We start from the raw sequence: 16,563 nt of genomic DNA on the forward strand, positions 1-16,563 counted from the left end.
AATTAGAGCAAATGGACAAACCATCATATAATGCAACCTTGTACACAAAATGAGGTACTCAAAATATACAATTCTAAGAACATCATGTAAATAACCTAAATGACTTACACAACATAATAATTTAATAAATCAAACCAAAGCCTGCCTTAGTTTTCAAGGCTACTTTGGAACCACACCCAATCAATTATGTGTTAAAATGAGACATCACAACCTAACACTTCTCTTTGGTATTAGATTTTCAATGACATTTTGTTATAAATCTTAAACAAAAAATATTATACCTTTCCCATCTAAAAAAATCCTTTAACCTACACACTTATATTAGTCGAATGCTCCCGCATCCTTACAAAAATTTGATTTTGGGAGTCACAAGCCTTTATCCTCAAATTTGAGCCAAGTAGATGACGTTATTGTGTATTTTCACCACAAAGACATTTAATTCATCCATACAAGATTTTTGATAAATGATAATAAGCTAAATTTTATTGTCGTTCTAAACGTTTTTTTAATTTTTTGTCAATTAAATTATATTCAATTTTTCTACTTACTCTTTGCACTCAGAGCCAATAATTACCTAGTTAACTAGTTTTTTTAAAAGAAATTTATAATATGCACAAATTTATAATTATAGCACATACATATATATTTGAAAAATTCTTCAACACTATTGGTCAAAATAAATGCCACATTACATGGAAAGGATGCAACAATATACTTAAAGAGAACTAATTTTTCTCCACAATAAGATATGCTAGTCTAGAATAAGCCTTGTTACACTTCATTGATTTAATCCAAAAAGATAATATTCATTAACAAGATCGGTACTCTAGTAGATTATTTTAGTTCACTGAACAATATTTTATCAGAGAACTAATGTTCCTAGTGGTGGTTACAATTAAATTTTTCAATTGTTCTTAGTGAATTTCTAAAGTTTAGAAATCATTTTATTTTTAAATTAATTTCTAAAAAATAATTTCTAATTTTTGTTTGGTTAGTTACAATTTAGCTAGTGGTAAAAAAAAAAATTGAAACAAAAATTAGGAAAAAATCAGTTTATGGAATGTTCTAAAATTGTCCAAAATAAAGAGCTAAAAATCCCAACTTTTTTGTCACATCTACAACCATCTACAACCTTCCAATACTTTAGTAGAAGCATTTTGAAGCGCACACAATGCACCAGAATAGATTCTGATCCCACCGCTTCATTCTCCCAGCCATCTTTACAATGGATGCCTTACGCCTTTACACTCAAAATCCCCAGTTCTCCAGCTTTGCGGGTCAAGCCTGCATACATGAGAAAATGATGAAAATAAATCTTTTCGGTAATGGCTAATATAGGAAGAATATTCCTTCCGCCCTCCTTCTGAGCGACATTTCTTTTTAAAGCATTTGTAAGATGTAAAAATCATGTTTGACGGATGGATGCATAAAATAACAATACTAAAGGCACTTTCCACATCCACGTCGTAAATCAACAAACACCCCGTTAGATTTGAACACTTGACCTCGTACAAGCGAGGCTTGTGATGATACCATCACATGGCAGGGTCATCTCTAACTTTAACTCTATGTTATTCAAATACAAAGTAAATAATTCTAAAGATTTACTTTCAAGAGTTTACATAACGTTGATTTTTCATATATATATTATTCTTTTAACAATTTATTAAAATATTATTACACACTTCAGCTCATGATACTATTTCTATATTATCTTTTAAATAAATATAATGTGCAATAAACACATTTTATAGATTGAATATTTTTAATAAAAAATTTAAAATTATAACTTTTCTATATATGTATATAATTTTTATAATTTTTACAACAATAACCTTTTCTTTTTAAACGTGTAGATTTTTTCAATTCCATTTCATCATGAGTAAATTTGAGACGACCAAAGTGAAATCTAGGATGCTACCAAATGGTTTCTTTTAGTATTGAATTGGTAGACATGATGATCATCTTTTTCTTCTAGGCAGGTCTATTTTTACTTATATTTGTATCTTATTTATGTCACAAAATGAATGTAAAATATATCATATTGCTAATAATTTTGACTTCTTATTTAGAATTAGTATTTATGAAACATTTTTTAGAAGACATTAACAATCATTTTAATATTCATATAATGATAATAATATAATTAAGTATATTCAAATTAAAAATATTTTCCCATTATATTGTTAACATAATAATTAAATCAATGAAACAAATTTATATCCAATAACTTAACATTATGAAATTTATTCAATACTATAAATTAAATCTAAAAGATAGGTTCATATCAATCACTTAAATTTCTACATACAATCTTTTTACAAGCATACTTACTACCTATGATAAAAATACATTTTTCTAATATAAAAATACATTTTTCTAATATAAAAATACATTATCCTAATTTAATCTTTCTTAAAAAATTTGCATTATCTACTTCCTAGAACACTTGTGTTTTTTTAAAACAGAAAAGGGCAAACTTAAATCAAAATTCATTATTCTAGCATCCTATTCTATAAAATGCATAATATTTTAAGAAGTCCCGTTCAAATCTTTCTTTCATTCAAGCATTCAGTAACACGGATCCATCCATCTACTGCGCGCACATGTGCGTGGGCTCTTTGCCAGCGAATCTTAAATTGAACAGCAACAACATATAATTTCATTCAGGCCACCGTCATGTAAGAAATATTTTATAATTATTTTCTGCAATCGCACGCAGAGCTCTGTCGAGTTCTACAAATACCTAGACAGAAACAGAAGGCTTTTTCAAGGTTGAAGCCATTAACAACCGCAGCCACCTTTCCTGAGGTGAAATAATCATATGTAACCCTGTTGTTACAAATTCAATCTCTCGGGAAGCTGGTCAATACTTTTGGCGGTAAGCTGTCCGTCATGGTCGAATGATATTCAAAGTATAGATAATTGACATCCCAGTTTTGAATTTTCGTAAAACTGTAATCTTTTTACTTGAAGTGTTTGTGTTAATAGTGAAGTACTGTCTTTCTTACATTTTATACCTTAAACGTAAGGTTAAAGAAAACTTAAGCCCTCTATTAGGCTAGGGCCTGCATTATGCTTTCTGGGTCACTGAGATGGAGGCTTTCGCATGGTTTGGAAGACGGTCTTCGTTTCAGGAGGATGAACCAAATATGGCTTCCAAGTCAAATTCTGGGTTGGTGGGAGATACTGCAGAACTGTGGATATGTTTATGCAAATTAATAATGACGAACCTGGTTTTTTATGAGTATACATAACATGCAGCTGGACAAGATCGACTTCAGGTGAACATTCCTTACGCTACAGGTCATTTGATGGTTCAAGATTCTCCATCTCTATGACAGTAGTCCTTAGAGGTTGTTGCTCTCAGAGATGTTGATTACACATTTCCCATGTTCTGGTTTAATGTTAATAGAAAATAATCTACTATTCTTTATGGTTGTTTGGTTTTTCCGCTTTTAATAAGTTACAATTGCTCCAAGAATATTTCTTCCTCAAATTTTTGTAGCCTATGTAATATATGGATTGTGGAAATCTGATTGCATTAATATGTAATATATGTTTGGCATTTTTTTATTAAATTTCAAAAAATTCATTTTGTATTTCCCGAGCCCTTTGGAACATATATATGGAACCCTAACATCCTACTATGAAGAAAATTGACCCAGAAAATCACCTGGATCCCATATCAACCCCGGGAACACTGCTTCACCAATCTGCTGCACTACTCTGATTAAACATCACCATGTTCGTGAGTTGTGGAGCAGCTTATTATGGTCCACAAAAAGCAGGGCACCAATTATGTGAGTTCTCAGATCCCAAATCATCCCACATGCATACTTAGTTAGGTCAACCTGTGATGTGCGGTTATCAGAATCGAAAACATCCTCTATCCAACTGAGAACCTCACTCCAGCTGAAGCCACAAGTTCCTCTAATGTCAAATGATGATGGGAGGTCATCATTATACCAACCTCTGTCAGAAAATGGATAAAACGAATTTCTCCAACTCCTCAAACCAACTCCTTGAAACATAATTACCAACGGGAATGCTCCACCTGGATCCCACAAGAAGAAATGCTATCCACCTTTCACACTATCTGTAATATGTTGTTGTTCTAAACTGATTACAAATGGAACACCCAATTGCCACAATAAGACCTCTATAACCTGTATCCCAAAATGGTGACCATACTGGAGAAGCAAATGCCACAAAAAAGACACCTCATACTAATCATCCACCCCAGTTTCATGTGACATTCGGAGCATCAAGTCATCAGTAGGTGGGCTGAATATCTCACAATGTAATTACAGTGAAATGCAATATCATGCACAATCTACCTACTAAGTGCAGATGAACTGTTCTCATCCTACTCTACCCTTGTGTCATCATCATGCTTATCCTTAGTGATAATGGAACCATTACCACCCTTAGTTATTTCATTATTTCCAACATCATATACTCCATCATTAATTTGTTCAATCTTTTCTGCCCTTGAAGTAATCTTTTGTACCTTTCTCCTTGCAAATGCTCTATATAGCTAAAAGCAATTGCAGCTAATCTGTTTTTATCACTCCAAATGCTTGTCTAACTGGTTTCAGGTTTGATGCCGAAACTCCATCCCTAGGCCCATTTTGCCCCTCATCAAAATGAACAATCCAGATTAGGAATTCAATGTATTTATCTATGACATCAAAACAAGCTAATCTTGTGCAACTTCCTCGTTGAGAGCACTCCCTCAACAGCTACTCCAAGAGGTTTAATTTGCTGAAAATTAAATGCATTCCCTGTCAATGTTTCCTCATGGCTGCAGGCTGCATGCCCTTGTGAATCCTTCTCCCCCTCTTTCAAGAATACAAACTCTTGATATGTTTTCCCATCATTACTACTTATGAGATATGAAGTTTCCTCCCTAGCTGAGTTACAATTAGCATCACTCACTTATCACACTAGCTAAGGCAACAATCTCATGGCTGCAATCAGAACATTCCTAAAGTTCATGAGATACTCATGTTGCCTGTTGGTCCCCCACATTTGTTATATCTGAATGTTGCATCTTAGTTGATGATTCCATAGAAGGTGGGTTCTCTGATTGAGCTTAAGGAGAATGTGACAAAATCAAATTTTGACAAACATAGAAGGTGGGTTTTCTGATTGAGCTCAAGGAGAATGTGACAAAATCAAATTTTGACAAAGCTCATCTACATGGTTGTTCAATAGCTCAGAGGTAAGGGTGTCTACTTATTTCTTCTTTCTGAATGCCTCTGAATAAATCTTTGCAAGATCAAGGAGATGATCTCGATTTGAAAGAAGATGGAGATAATCTGATTTTATTGTTATCATCTCGTAATCACTTATAAGTGTTAAGGAGGTAACTGATTGTTCTTCGTTATGTTAAGTTTTTGCCCAGAAATAAAGATAAAACAACAGTAAAGAGATAAACAATACAAAAGACTTAATACATTTATCTTGGGAAAACCCTTCTACTTGAAGGGAAAAACCCAGCCACATCAGCAAAATATCTCTTTTTTTGATAAAGAAAAATGTTCCAGTTCAAGGCATTCACCTGATTGCTCACAATACACTGAGCAATCACATAAATAGATTGAAATTGGACTCTTCATATTACACACGAAGGTCTCTTCAAATTTCAAATACAAGACCTTTCATATTTCCAAATATTCAACACTTCATATTTCCATATGCAGGCCTCTTCACATGACATATGGCACATGTCCTTTTCTATAATATTAACTTAAATATTCTCACAAATGTCTTTCAGTTGAAGGTGATGATAACAGTCATAAAAACATATTTTTATTTTATAAGAGCAAAGATAAAGATCTCTATCACAGCTACAATCTTCAACACTCCCTCTTAGCAAGAGAGAGATCTTTAGTATGACAAGCACATATAGCTACAACCAAAGATGTCAATGAAATTCGCATGAAACATATTATCTCAGCATAACATAATTCATCTTAGTTACTTCATAAGCGCACAAATGGAGTCACACACGACTTTCAGAGAAGAATTCACTTCCACCATGCCTACTCGCAGAGGGTGGAACAAAGGTTTTCACCTCAGACTTCTCCTAGTGAAGAATACTTTTCCACCATGCCTACTTGCGGAGGGTGGTCCACTATACCTACTCGCAAAGGGTGGAATGAAGGCTTCCACTTTAGACTTCTCCGAGACAAGAATGCGTTTCCATCATATAAGAATGGCTGAGATTTTCTCTCTACAGAGACTCCCTTTTAATAGGGACAACTTATTACGATAATAGATAGTTTCTATTATTGTCTATTATTATTTAATGGTTATCTATATGCAATCTATTGTAAATATTAGAATGTTTCTAATATTTAGTTAGTTGTTAGTTAGCTGTTAGCTATAATAGAAAATTCCTATTCTTTACGATTGTTTCCTAAGGAAACATCGTTTATTCATTTGTATTTATTGATCTATTGATTGCTGTTAATAGCAAGGAAGTATTTTACCAATTACTTTGCAATATGGTATTAGAGAAAATACTCAAAAAATCTTTCATGTTTTTTGAAAAAAAATCGAATGAAAATTTTCCTATTTTTTTGAAAAACAAATTATTTTCTGTGCATCCTTTTTGGGGCTGTGATTTGAAAAACCTGAATAGGTTTTTTTTGGGCATCATTCTCTGCATTGCTGGCCCATGATCTCTAATCTTTTGGGTGAGTGTTTGCTAAACCTGTTTTTTAAAAACGTAGCTGTTTATTTTCTGATTTTCGACCCTCTACATGGCCGTGTTTTGCTATTTTGCAGGCGTCTAGGGTTTTTTTACCAATCTCTGTTGTTAATCCGTGCCCAACAATTGCAATATTTTCTTGCAAAATCTGTGCCATTTTTGAAGCTTTTTTCAGCCCATGCCTTTTTTTTACAACCCTATTTTTTGTACAAGATCAATTTTTTTTAATAGATTCTTGGTGGGTTTTTTGAGAGCTCAATTGGGTTGCCATTCACTTTTTCTAGGTGCCTTGATTTTCATACTTCAATTTTCGAGCCAGTGCTTCCAAAATCAAACAATAAAGTTTTTTTCGAGCTCTCGTTTGAGTACCTCTTCATTTTTTTGGGTCTTTTGAAATTTTGTCTCAAAGTGCATGCCTTCATATATTTTCGTGCTTTTTCACTAAAACATGTGCTATGGCATCTGTAACTAATATTCTACTTGAGGGAAATCATAAGTTCAATGGTTGGAAGTATGGTCACATGAAGGTTGAATGTCGGAAACGCTTAGCTGCCCGAGATAACCAATCTGGTTTACAGCCCAAAGCGAAAACGTAGAGTACAGTGAGCATACTTAATCTACCATTTACGCCTTCATAAAAGACCTACAGATCACGTGAAGTTGTGCCTGGTACATTGATTCAGGTGCCTCTTGTCATTTCCCCACTGCAGAGACTGGTTTACTGACTACCAGCCTTTCTCATATTCAATTAGTTTTGGTGGAGGGAAAGAGTACATTGTTGTTGACAAAGGCAACATTTAGATTCGATTTGCTGGGAGGAATCTTATTTTCGTTGATGTGAACTATGTTATAGGGATGGAACTTAATTTGCTGTTAGTTAGTCAGATGTTGAGACACTCTCCACTGTTGGATATCACCTTCAGTTCACATCTGTGCACCATTACTAATAGGGATACTCAGTCTGTTGTTGTAGTTGGCCTTGAGTATCACGGTCTTTTCAAACTTGTTTATTTTGGTGATTCTCAAGACTTAGCTATGGCTTCTCGACGGTCTTTTGTCAACTCACTTTAGCATCAACGGTATTGACGCTTAAATGTATATTATCTCTCTCAGCTTGCTTGGGAAGAGCTTGTCCTCGGTTTACCAAAGATTCAAACTCAACTTGGAGTTTGTGATGCATGTCACGCTGGGAAACGACATCACCCTCTCTCATTGGCAATTCATGGCGCGCTTCTCAGGTACTTCAACTTGTTCATGCCAATATGTGTGGTTGTATGACTACTATTCTTGGGTCTAGGTATTTTCTGTTGTTTGTTGATGATTTCACTAGAAAGATGTGGGTATATTTTCTTAAAAAGAAATTAGACGTGTTTACAATTTTTCAGATTTTCAAACCTCTAGTCGAAAAAGAGTTTGGAAAATCTATAATTGCTCTTAGGACAAATAATGGGGGAGAATTTTGTTCTACTGAATTCTCTAGCTTCTGTGATATTTATGACATCAAGTGCTAGTTAACCACACCCGCACACCACAACATAACAGTGTAGCTGAGTGTCTAAACAGAACAATCACTGAGAAGTTCAGATCCATGCTTGAACATCGACATGTTTTGAAGAAGTTTTGGCAGAAGCAGTTAACACTACAATCTATCTTTTGAGCTACTCATCGACTGTGGTGGTCAAAGGTAAGACTTCGGAAAAGGCCTAGTTAGGTCACAAACCCAAAATCAGTCACTTGATGGTGGACACTCTTGCCTACGTTTGGATCCTTGATACGTCATACACCAAGTTGGATGTCTAGAGTTAGAAACTAATGCTTGTTGGATAAAGTAGTCTTTACAAGGCCTACCACTTGATCGACATTGAGACATCTCGTCTCCTGTACAGTCATGATTCAGTCTTTAATGAACAACGAGGACCATTCATGCCTATTTCTCCTGTGTTTGATCCCATAGATCAGCCTATGGAGGCTTATGATTTGGGAGTTTGACCTCCATCAGGTCCACCTGATGGGAGGGCTCCAACAGCTCCTGTAGCTCCAATTCTACTAGTGATTCCTATACAAACACTATCAACTTCTCTTGTAGGATCACCTAGATTTGTAGATGCTTCACTTGAGTTTGATCCAGATTCTTCCGATGAGGAACCTGATCATAGAGCATCTCCTAATGCTAATATTGGTCCTTCTCCTCTCCGGCCTAAGTGGTGGCCTAAGACACTTGCTAATCTTCGAGATGATGAGCTCATCGATGGGAGAATTGCTCGGAAAAAGAGAAAACCTACATAGTCAGTTAATTTTGCTCTTATGGCCAACATTCATAGTGTGTTTGAATCTCATACATACTCTGAGGCTAATGAAATTCCAGAGTGGGAACATGCGATGCAATTAGAACACCAAAGCCTGCTAAAGAATCACACTTGGGTCCTTTTTGATCTTCCATCAAGGAAGAAACCCATTGACTGCAAATGAGTTTACAAAATAAAATACAAGTTTTATGGTACTTTGGATAAGTACAAAGCTTGTTTAGTTGCAAAGGGCTTTTCTTAGTGGTAGGACATTGATTATGAGGAGACCTTTGCTCTTACAACAAAGATGAGCACTATCAAAATAGCCCTAGCCATGGAAGCTTAGTTTTGCTGGAAGGTCCATTAGATAGATGTCAAGAGTGCTTTCTTGTATGGTGACCAACAAGAAGAGGTCTACTTGATACAACCTCTTGGTTTCAAGGTTGCTGGTAAAGAACATTAGGTTCTTAGGTTAGCGAAAGCTCTCTATGGCTTGAAGCAAGCCCCTATGGCATTTTACATGAAAAGTGAGAAGTACCTTAGTGATAAGGCTTCTAGAGGAGTTCTTCAGACTCAAATTTGAACATCAAGAGTATTGACAATGACATTATCCTTTTGGTCATTTATGTGGATGATTTAATCATCACTGACAGTTTGACATCTTTGATTCAAGGAATCAAACAAAGTTTATGCTGGTCTTTTGATATGATTGATCTTGGGCTCATGCATTATTGCCTAGGTGTTGAGGTTTGGAGACACTTCATTCTGATATGACTGATCATCACTCTGACCTTTGCTAAACGTCCTTGCTCAAACCCTTGCCAGACTCTTAACACAACAATTTCATAAAAAGTGAATGCATAGGATGAATTCATTTTGGCTTGAAGATACATTTATAAAATTGACCATTTAGCTTCTCAATTACACCGACTACTAGTAGCTTGTAGATGTCACTTTTCATTTAAAACACAACTTCTGCCTTTTGGTTGGACAGTTGAATTTGAAATAATTGAAAGTAATGCTCATGAGTGCCATATTGTACTTTATTATTAACGTCTTCCAATTTAGGCTTATAATGTTATTTAATCAAGTATAACTTAATTAAATAACGTCAATTATAATCATAGCTGACAACAACCCATAATTCATCAAGTGACCCACTCAAATGCAGAAGCAACATTGATCAAGTTTCATGCCCAAGTGCCATGTCAAAAATGGAAACTAGCCAACACTAACTTACTATAAATAGTAAGTCGACTACTAGAGACCCTCAAATCAAGATTGTTAGCTCACGAGAGTCACAATGATGAGCTAACACACCCATGCCCCTGGCACTTGCTAAAAGGGGACATTACATGAGCATGTTCTGATACAATTGTAATGTCCCCTATGGGATCCCTCCTTTATATAATGATTTAGTGAACCTTCTAGAATTGGAAGATCCCCTAAATGAATCTTGCCTAAATTAGGACTCTTTGACTGAAAGTTCATTGATACAATATCCAGACATTTGGTCAAATAGTTTACCTACTTATGAAGTTGGAAATGTTTAATTGTTTGCGGGGCTTCGATTTAGTTTATAATGATTTAAATCTAACAATTTCATAGAAAAAAGATAAGAAAACTATGCAAAATATGAACTACCTCTGTCAACCAGGCTTGGTGATAATAGAAGTTGAGTTGTAGTGGGCCTCCCACATTCATCTGGATTGGATTAGCTTTCAATGGATAGTATTATTGTTGTCCATTGCTGACTAGGAAGCCCCTCACCTGTTATTGCATAGACATTTGTTAATTGAATTACCAAGAGTATTCTTTTCACCGACACAAACAGAACCCAATGACCAGGCTCCTGTACCAAGTACAAAATAGGAACAACATAGATTTTTCCAAACTCTTGAGAAGACCAAAACAAATGCCACTTATTGGATAGTGTTTGTGATAGTTACCTGCCTCTATATTGTGCCGATTGTTGGCCCAGATTGAAAACAAAATAGAAATATGTAGAAATTGGAAACTATTTGTTATTTCCTGTGAACTGTCTCTTCAAGAACAATAAAGCAAATTAATAAAGGAGACGGCAATAACAATAACAGTTATAAACTGGTATACAAAACTGTCAGAACTAATATCAAACTATAAATAAATAAACTAATACTAAAGAAAAACTAATCTAATATTGAGTATTTAGGAATCCTGAAGATTAATTATTAACATTCCCCCCTTAATCTGAAGGGGTTAAACCAAGCATTCCTCTAAACTCCTCAAACTTTTCTCTATCCAATGCCTTAGTAAATATATCTGCTGGCTGATTTGCAGTGGGACAATATTTGAGGTATATACTGCCATCTTTTACATGATGCCGAATCAAATGATACTTTGTGTTGATGTGTTTGGTGCGATCATGAAATACTGGATTTTTAGCCATTTTGATACCAGATTGATTGTCAATGAGGAGTGGGGTTGAGGAAATCTGTGGTGTTTGCCAGTCTTCAAGAATCCTTCTAAGCCATAAGATTTCCTGAGTTGCTTCAGAGGCTGCCATATATTCAGCTTCAGAAGAAGAGACAGCTGGGACTGATTGTTTTTTAGATTTCCAAGAGATTGCAGCAGACCCAAGATGTCAATGGAGACCCATTGTTGTCATGGCATGACTATTCAGTGTTTTTAATGTTGTACAGGTTTTAACTTTTAACACAATTTACTGTTGTGTGTAGGCATCCAAGAGGTAGAATCCTTAACATGTTTTATCAAAAACTACTGATGAGCTCAAAGACATTTTGCATGTTGATCATTTGCATAAACATATGGGTACTCAAACTCTTAGACTAATGCAATAAATTTGACAAGGCAATATGTATCACCAAGAGCCATGCAGGAGCGAATTTGCTTGGAGTTTACTTTCTAGTTTGGATATAGATAGATTGTGATGTTAATTTCATCAGTTTGCCATAGAATTTGAATGTCTTTTATACCATCCTGCTGTGTTGTGTCTCTTTTAAAAGTATCCTAATTTTTTAATTAACATATATGATGTCTATGATTCTTTCTGAACTGTATCCCTTTATCTTTTCTATTAATTTGCAATCTGACTGCATTCAATATTGTTATATCTAAATGCACAAGGTAACTTAATGATTCAGGTCAGTGCAGTTGTTTTACAGATGGAAGTTGACAGTCCAGTGCTTACTGTGGATGATGCTCTACAGATTGTGGGATTTGGAAAATACCAAGGGCTTCTTCTTGCTTATGCTGGAATGGGCTGGGTGGCAGAAGCAATGGAGATGATGCTTCTTTCATTTATAGGACCAGCAGTTTCTTCTGAGTGGGAATTGTCTCCTCGTCAAGAGAGCCTGATCACAAGCACTGTATTTGTAGGAATGATGGTCGGAGCATACTTGTGGGGTGTACTTTCAGACACAAAAGGAAGAAGGCATGTTTCCTCCAAAGTTGTCAATCTATTTCTCTTCTTATTTTTGATGAAAATTAAACAGAGGGATATTGAACTAATCCTTTGGCTACTTGGAATGTAATTTCTGAATTTTTAAAATAATTTACCAAAGCATAAATTGCAATAATTTAGACACTGAAGTGAATTCCGTACCTACCTGACAGCTTTGCATGCTTATGGTGTTCTGAATCAGATTGATATCTTTGATTACACATATTTTTCTTTTCTAACAACAGACAGACTATACCTTGCTTAAGTCATATTGGATGGCTTTGATGGAAGTATAGTTCTAGGAGAATATAGGATGTATATGGATTATCATATAATGTGAATTAACAGAAATAATGTGAAGGTGTACAAAATTAAAATATAATGAGAAAGGACCAGGCAAAACTGGATGATATCAGTTGAACTCTTGTTTGATGGATTTAGTTGTCTGCTTCTGATGACTAACCTATTGGCTAGTGAGATTTTGTTACATTGCATCAGCTGGAAAGTTTCTTGACAAGATGAGCCATGCCAGAAATGTTTGAAAGCAAATTATCCACCTTAAGAGAAGTGATAATTTTTTCATTTTCTTGAATCTCTACCAACTCTTTCAATAATAAAATTAGAATAGGAAATAGACATAATTTGCATCAACAAGCATGAAAATGTTTGAATCTCCCTAGAATTTTAAGTTTCCGTAGGCTCCTATTCTTCCTGTACAGATTCTTTGTTTAGAATGAGATTCCCCATCACGAAAAGATCCTTGTGATTCTTGGTGAAAGTGAATTTAGACATAAAATCTTCCATAGGTTGGATTGCAGTTTTGATCTTAGAGGTGATAAGGAAGATTCAAATTGTAAATCATGGAAGGTAACAATATTTATGAAGATAATAGAGCAATATCAAGTGAGTGACTAGAGGACCATCCAAAATGTTTGTAGATACCTTTTAGATGCCGGACGGATAATGGATGTTCATTATCTATAATAATCCTTGGTTTATTTGGGTGTATGTGGATTGACAAGCTCTCTATGCCTGATTTTGGTCATGAGGTGGAAACCTAGGGGCACATACATTAAATAATATAAGAATGTATGAAATAAAGCTTAAAGTAATTTTCTTGCCAGCTTATCAGAGGGGGTTCTCATATGCCAAACTGGTGTTTGTCTTGTTGTGACCTAAAAACCAAGAATTCTAGAACACGGGAAAATGTTGCAAAGATAAAAATAAATAAATTCCTACAGACTTGAGTGGGAGGTTAGTCCTCTTGTTTGAATTTTCAAATGTTTTACAGTTTTACAATTTACTTATTTTTGTTTAATGTAAGCTTTATTTAATCACAATTGTGCACATAATTTTATTTTGTGCTTGTGATTTTCTCGAAGGTGTAGTTTCTAGGGCCAAATATGTGGTACAAGACCAAAGATCACAATGGAAATTGTAAAGTTTCTGCAAATTCTATGACTGAATCAGAGATTAGATTTGAAGTTCTTCATTACCTTGAGTCTTGCTGTGAATAACTTCAAAGTATTGTCTTGAATTGAATTAGAAATATAATTTTGAAAACTGCCTTTTCTTCTGCAAATTGTATATGGGCAGTTTTGACTAAGGAGCCGACTATTTTGTATTTTGTGTGCTCTTAGACTTCAACCTTACCCTTTATAAATATAGAAATCAAGGAACATGTCCTTAGAAAGGACGTCTCTTCCAAAGTCTATTTTGCCTAACCTCTAGAAGTCGGCGACTTTCCATGAATTAAGTAAGTTTAAACACAAACCAAAACAAAGGAATTTAAGTTAGTTTGAAACTAATACACAAGGATTGGCGCTGATATCTTTAAGAGAACAATGCAAAGACTTAGATCAATATTTATCATGCCATATTAGATCAGATCGATCTGTTATCAGATCAGTATGTTTACAAGTTACAAAATTAACACTCCCTCTTAACTTGATAATCATACTGAGAGATATCATATCTAGCAACATCAATAAAGATGAAGCAAGAATTGATACTCTATATCCATATGAATCTTCTTAGCATGTGGTATCAGAGAACACATGATACAATGTCATATTACTAAACTTGTGATATGACAAATCACTGCTAGTAATAACAATATTGCAAAGAATGCAATGTATAGGATAAATCTGAAGAATAATTCATTTATCCAATTTGTGACTCATAGATACTGGTATTCCTATATCACAACATGATCCTGAGTTTAAGATCTACCAAAATACAAGATAAACCCCGGAGAATAATAAAATTCTTCCTATCCAAATTGTGAGTTATAGACATAGCAATGTCTACATCACAATCTAAATCTTATAGTAGAACTCTACCATTTTGTACATTATCTAAGAGATCGTCATCTCTCATAATGTCTTTTATACAAATGTTCATTATCCAAGAGATTGTCACCTCTTAAATAATGAATACAAATGGTAGAGCCCATAACAATCAATAGCCTGACAAATAAAATTATTTTATTAATAATTTAAATAATGCAAATTGATTACAATTCAACCATACCAAGTCTTCTCCTGAAGTGGTCTATCTTCACTCTAGATAGAGGTTTGGTGAGTATGTCTGCTGTCTGATCTGCAGTGCAAATGTATTCTAATTTTATAAAATTCCTGTCTACCATATCTCTTACATAATGGTAAGGAATTTCAATATGATTGGATTTGTCATGAAAAACTGGATTCACCGAAAGCTTGATGGAACTTTGATTATCACAATGAATAATCGTAGGATTCATGGCTTGCCCAAATAATCCCACAAGTAACTTCCTTAGTTGAATTGCTTCTCGAGAGGCCATTGCTGCTGCAATGTATTTGGCTTCTGTGGAGCTTTGAGCTATTGAAGACTACTTTTTGCATATCCAAGATATCATTGCCGATCCTAAACTAAAACAACATCCTGAAGTACTTTTCCTGTCATTAACACTTCCACCCCAATCCGAGTCAATGAATCCATGTAAATTTAAGCCAACCTTCTCATATTTGAGTCAAGTTTGTGAGTGCCTTGTAAGTATCTCATAATGTGTTTAACTGCAACTAGGTGAATCTCCTTTGGCTCACACACAAACTGGCTTAAGGCATTAAGTACATAAGGGACCCAATCATCTGTCTGTAGAGAGTAGAATCTATGAAAGATGATTCTGCTGCTACTTCTTTAAGTTTATGTAGATTAGTCTCCATTGGAGAAGACATAGACTTGCAATTCCACATTCTAAATCTCTTCAAAATATTTGATGTATACTTCCCTTGATTACTTCCAGTCTTAGGAAGTAATGAAGGAATCCCAAGTCTTTCATCTTGAATTCTCTAATTAGGTCTTTCTTGCATCGATCTATAAGATGATCATCATCTGTTATTAGTAAATCATCAACATACGGTATCATAATTACCATATCATCTTTATCTCTTTTATAATATAAATTTGGATTAGCTTCATTCTTGGAAAATCCTAAGCTGGTGAGATACTTATCAATTCTTTCATACCAAGCCCTTGGAGCCTGTTTAAGCCCATAGAGAGCTTTGTTGAGCCTATAAACAAAAATGTTAGGATCATGAGTTTCAAATCCTTAAGGTTGCTCCAAATATACTTCTTCTGTAATCTTTCCATTTAAGAATGTTGTTTTTACATCCATTTGATGTACTTTCCATCCCTTCGATGCTGCAATTGCTAGGACTGCTCTTATAGAGGTATATCTGGCAACAGGAGCAAAGGTTTCTTTATAATCAATCCCTTCTTTTTGAGAGAATCCTCTAGCTACAAATCTAGCTTTATACTTCTCAATGCTACCGTCAGTAGCATGCTTTATTTTAAATATCCACTTGGAAGAAACAACAGATTTTCCTTTAGGTCTTGGAACAATTTCTTAAACATCATTCTTCATGATAGATTGGTATTCTTTTGTCAGAGCTTCTTTCCAAGCTGTATGTTTAATAGCATTTGAAGGATTGGTTGGTTTTGTTTTGGACAAATCATTCATGTTTGCTGTATAACTAGAGAATCTTTTAGGTCTTTTGCTTTCTCTGACTATTCCAGAAGGTGCAACAAAGTCTTGTGCTTCCTCAACTGTTTTAATGGCCCAAAGTGGTCTTTTA

General features: G+C 34.7%; 1 protein-coding gene across 9 annotated transcripts in view; it reads left to right on the forward strand.

Annotated features, from left to right (window-relative positions):
* The first annotated feature begins 2,510 nt into the window (after nt 1-2,510).
* LOC149572884 (organic cation/carnitine transporter 7-like) overlaps nt 2,511-16,563 on the forward strand; it is a 75,421-nt gene continuing 61,368 nt past the window's right edge. Inside the window, exons 1-3 of one of the 9 annotated variants that reach the window (XM_089813985.1) lie at nt 2,545-2,881; nt 3,061-3,284; nt 12,216-12,439. In XM_089813985.1, coding sequence (XP_089670111.1) covers nt 12,264-12,439 — 176 coding nt within the window. In that variant the 5' untranslated portion in view covers nt 2,545-2,881; nt 3,061-3,284; nt 12,216-12,263. Of the gene's footprint in view, nt 2,882-3,060; nt 3,285-12,149; nt 12,440-16,563 lie in introns of those variants that run through there. The other 8 variants (XM_089813978.1, XM_089813982.1, XM_089813977.1 and 5 more) reach the window with 8 other exon arrangements.

The sequence above is a fragment of the Cupressus sempervirens genome, chromosome 2 (genome assembly GCF_028749045.1).
Source record: "Cupressus sempervirens isolate cs-2001-9-10 chromosome 2, ASM2874904v1, whole genome shotgun sequence".
NCBI lineage: Eukaryota > Viridiplantae > Streptophyta > Pinopsida > Cupressales > Cupressaceae > Cupressus > Cupressus sempervirens.